At 45.1% G+C, this 3,837-nt stretch overlaps 1 protein-coding gene across 1 annotated transcript; it reads right to left on the bottom strand.

Annotated features, from left to right (window-relative positions):
* Positions 1-1,377: 1,377 nt before the first annotated feature.
* On the bottom strand, positions 1,378-2,459 carry BBLN (bublin coiled coil protein). Its single transcript, XM_067542089.1, has 2 exons — positions 2,237-2,459; positions 1,378-1,721 (listed from the first exon to the last, which is right to left on the bottom strand). Exons 1-2 carry the CDS (start codon positions 2,322-2,324, stop codon positions 1,525-1,527), a joined length of 285 nt encoding a protein of 94 aa, XP_067398190.1. The 5' UTR covers positions 2,325-2,459; the 3' UTR covers positions 1,378-1,524.
* Positions 2,460-3,837: the final 1,378 nt, after the last annotated feature.

Below are 3,837 nucleotides of genomic sequence, written 5' to 3'. Positions count from 1 at the left end.
CAGGATGGTGTTGGGGGTGTTATTTATACGGCTGGGATGGGAGAGAGATCCATGGAATAGCTAAAGCTCTATACTTTTAAACCTGACAGGGTTGCTGAAGCAGACCTTCCTAAAGCTAAGGTTCACTGCTTAAACTGGTAAAGTCTGCTGTAAGACTGTGCTCACTGGAGACTTCACTGTATGAGGCAGCTACTTCCTTCTTTCTTAGCTGATTTCCTTTCTCAGGTCATAAGCCTGATGATACTGATGTGAGCAGAAAGAAGAAGGGAATTCTTCTGCTGCGAGATGAGTCAGCCCTCTGAGAACACAATTTGTACATTTTCACAGCATGTTTTCCCACTGAATCAAGTCAATGCACTAGGTAACAGGCTAGCTCAGGACCCAGTTTTAGATTAGAGCATGAAAAAAGCCCCATACTTTGATCACTCAGGACTTAAAGCAAGCCTGCCTTTGAAACACTTCCAGAAGGACATTCAGCTTTAACTGATTTAATAAAAGTTTCCTTATAAATATGATCTTCAAAACTTTAAATCGAACTAAAGACGACTCACTTCACACTGCTGGCCCTGGGCCTTGCCAGCAGACGCCACAGCCAAGATCAAAGCAGTTTCACAGACTTACAGGGGTTATGCAGTCTTACAAACATGTTTTTAATCTCCCAGACATACAGGATGGACTCTCATAACAGCCTTGGACAAACCTCCTAGCCCTGCCACCATGAGGTTGTGACACCACGGGGAGCAGATTAGGCTGCTATATAGTAATACCTCTGAAGCCACTACTGAGTCTCTAGAAGTGGTTTAAGGGGTTACTCAGCTGCCCTTTACTCTCTTTTAAGTAGAGCATGATGGTAGCTTACACTACATTTGCTTGGAAGGGTGAATAGGGTGGATTGAAGTCTTGTCATGTAGTCAATGTTGCACTAATCACAGAACTTCAGTAAACCTAACTAAAGTGTGGACTATAGTGATGCTGCAGTGAGAGGGCAGAAGAAACCAGATGGGCTAAGCCCCAAAAGAATTAGCACTGAGAGCAAGTCCAGGGCCAGGATGGAGCTCTCCAGGATCTCCAGATCAGTCAAGCTTAAAAGTCCAAGTTACTGGGGGAGAAGAGGCTGTGAGGCAGAGTTCTAGTCACTCCCCACGAGCAGATTTAGCCCTACAGGACAACAGCCACCACTTTCCTTTGTAGTTGAATTGTGGCAAAAGGGGCCTGTACATAAATGCCCACACTTGCATCACAGGCTTCCCATGCCCAGTTCTATTGGTGTCACTGTCAGCTCATACTGAAGCTACATGGGGGAGCTGAAAGGATTAACTCCATCTCTCCCCTCACCCACCCAATTGATGCAGCATCAATCAGAGAGAAAACGACAGACACAGAAAACGGCAGAACATTTAACCACTGGAGGGAATGCACAATAGGAAGTATCTTTTCTAGTCAAGATTTACAATAAACCACAGACAGTGGAGGTCCCCTTGGAAGTAATGACGATGACAGTTTGTATCCAGCAAAGAGTGAGAACTAAATGTCTGGCTGTGGTCCCTGTGCATCAGCTTGCATGTTCTCCCCCTGACTCATCTGCTGCTGGAAGTCTAGCCGTGTCTGACGGTTGGATTCCAGCAGCTCCTTCAAGCGGGCATGCAGGTGATCATTCTTCTCCTCCAGGTGATCCAAACATGAGTTGATCTGATCCAGCATGGAGTTTATTGCTGCATATTCTAAAGGAAGGCGAACAAAAAAACATCCTGAATTTAAATGCTTGTACTACCACCACTCATTCTAGGAAGGTATCAGGCAGCAAAGCCTTTTGCAAACATACCTCAGAACACACAGGGCAGGTCCTCTGTCCCAAAACTCTCTATCCATCCTCTATATCATGATACATCACATCTACTAAGTGAAACTAGGTCTGTGGGAAACTGGATCGTTCAGTGGATTGGTAATGTGACTAGTATACATCTGAACTGCTCTAAATATTCTTTAACCTGTTCTTTCCCAATTTTGGCTTGCATTCCTTCCGCCTTTTTATTAATACTAATTGTTGAGTTAACCATTAACCGTGGAGCTGGGGGGGGTCTGGGGCTCGTGCTAGGGCAGGTGGTATTGGGGGGGGAGGTGGTGTGGAGGGGTCCGAAGCCAGAGTTGCTGGAAGCAGGGAGCGTTGGGAAGGGGGTGACCGTGTCTCACCCCGGTGCTGGGAGCGGGGGGAGGCTCGTGGCCGCTCCCCTCTTACCTGCCTCCCCGAAGCCGTCGTCGTCCCCCTCCTCGCCCCGCCCGACGTTGCCCGCAGGCACTTGCGGCTCCCCGTTCGGCCCCGACATGCCGCGTCGCCGGCCGGCCGGGCCCCTCTCACTCAACCCAGCTAACTGAGCCGCGGCCGGCCCGCTAGACCGTCCAGTCCGAGACACCGGAAGGCCACGCCCCACACAGAGCCGGCTACAGGAAAACCACGCCCCTTCCCGGATGCAATGGCGGAAGTTCCCGCCTCTTGACCCGGAAGAAAGTCCCGAGAGAGCGGACGGGATCGGAGGGAGGGGGCGGGGTCATTTTCTTCCCCTCCCCGATCTGCTCTAGGCGTAAAGTCTAGTGTTATGGGAAAAGAGCGAGTCGATTGAGCTGCGGGCGGGCTTGGTTATCCCCGTCTACGGTGGTTTTCTCTGAATTCTTTTTTATTCAATCCATACTAATTATCTTGGTTTATTACATATATATTTATTCTTTATAGGCTGTTCTTAGGAGATATGTTCATGTATATAGAGCCTTTCTTCTGAAGATCTTAAAGTGCTATGTAAACATTAATCAGCTCCTGTAAGGTAGTTTTACAGATGCGGATGGCTAGTTAAGTGAATTGCCCAGAGACACTCACTGAGTCAGTGGCACAGCCATTACTGGACTCCAGGATTCTTGACACCCAGGCTTCTGCTTTTGCTACTAGAGCACAATCCCTTCCTGTCTGGTTAATGGTTTGGTTAATTTAGCTTAGTTGTATTCAACAGAATAAAGTTTACCAAATCTATTGTTTCAACTGTTTTGGGTTTTTCCACTTAATAATTTTAGCCACCGTTAGTAGGTCACTTTCAAATCTCCTCTTTCCCTAGGGGAGTGAGCATGATTTTCGCTGCCTTTCTTTATAACTAAGATTTCTTTTTTTAGACTTGATATTAGTTTTATTCTTCACCTGTCCTGGGAAATCATATAATTATATAATCTCTTCCATTTTAGAGGATATATCTTCAGAGATTAAAATAAATTGCAGTTAGGGCATGTGTGTGTCCCTGAGCTGAACCTGGGCAAAGACTGATTTGAGGAGTTTCTGGATTCTAATTAAGATGGAATTTCAATGCACAAGGGATGAAGGAGTATGTCCTGATTTAACATCACAGTAAATTCTGTATCTTTCCTTAGCATAACCTTGCTACATTTTGCTGGGTTAGGGCCCCATCCTATGCCCTAACACAGTTACGCCATAAATATAGTAGTATGGGCATAACTAAGCATACCTGATAACAGTTAATTGCCCTGAAGCATGAGGTTATATATCTTCATATTTAATTGTGAAATACTATTTCACAATTTAGGAGGCTTAAGTAATCAATGTCAGTAAAGCTTTGTGAGATCCTTGTATAAGAGCTGCTATAGAAGTGAAAACTAATATTATTTATTATTATTTTATTCCTGTTTTATGTTTTAGCATCTTTATGAAGTGCTGAGATTTAATTATCATGGCAAAACCCAGATAAATTTAAATCTGGCATTTCTAGAATGACAATCAGTAACTACTAGATACTTGAATATTTTGTCCTTGCCTTTCACCCAGTGATTCTAAAGCAATTT

The sequence above is a fragment of the Emydura macquarii genome, unplaced genomic scaffold, assembly GCF_026122565.2.
Source record: "Emydura macquarii macquarii isolate MOO-44397 ecotype Brisbane River unplaced genomic scaffold, CSIRO-AGI_Emac_v2 contig_691, whole genome shotgun sequence".
Taxonomy (NCBI): Eukaryota; Metazoa; Chordata; order Testudines; family Chelidae; genus Emydura; species Emydura macquarii.
Note: the sequence above shows the minus strand (reverse complement) of the source record. Positions and strands in the feature narration are given on the sequence as shown.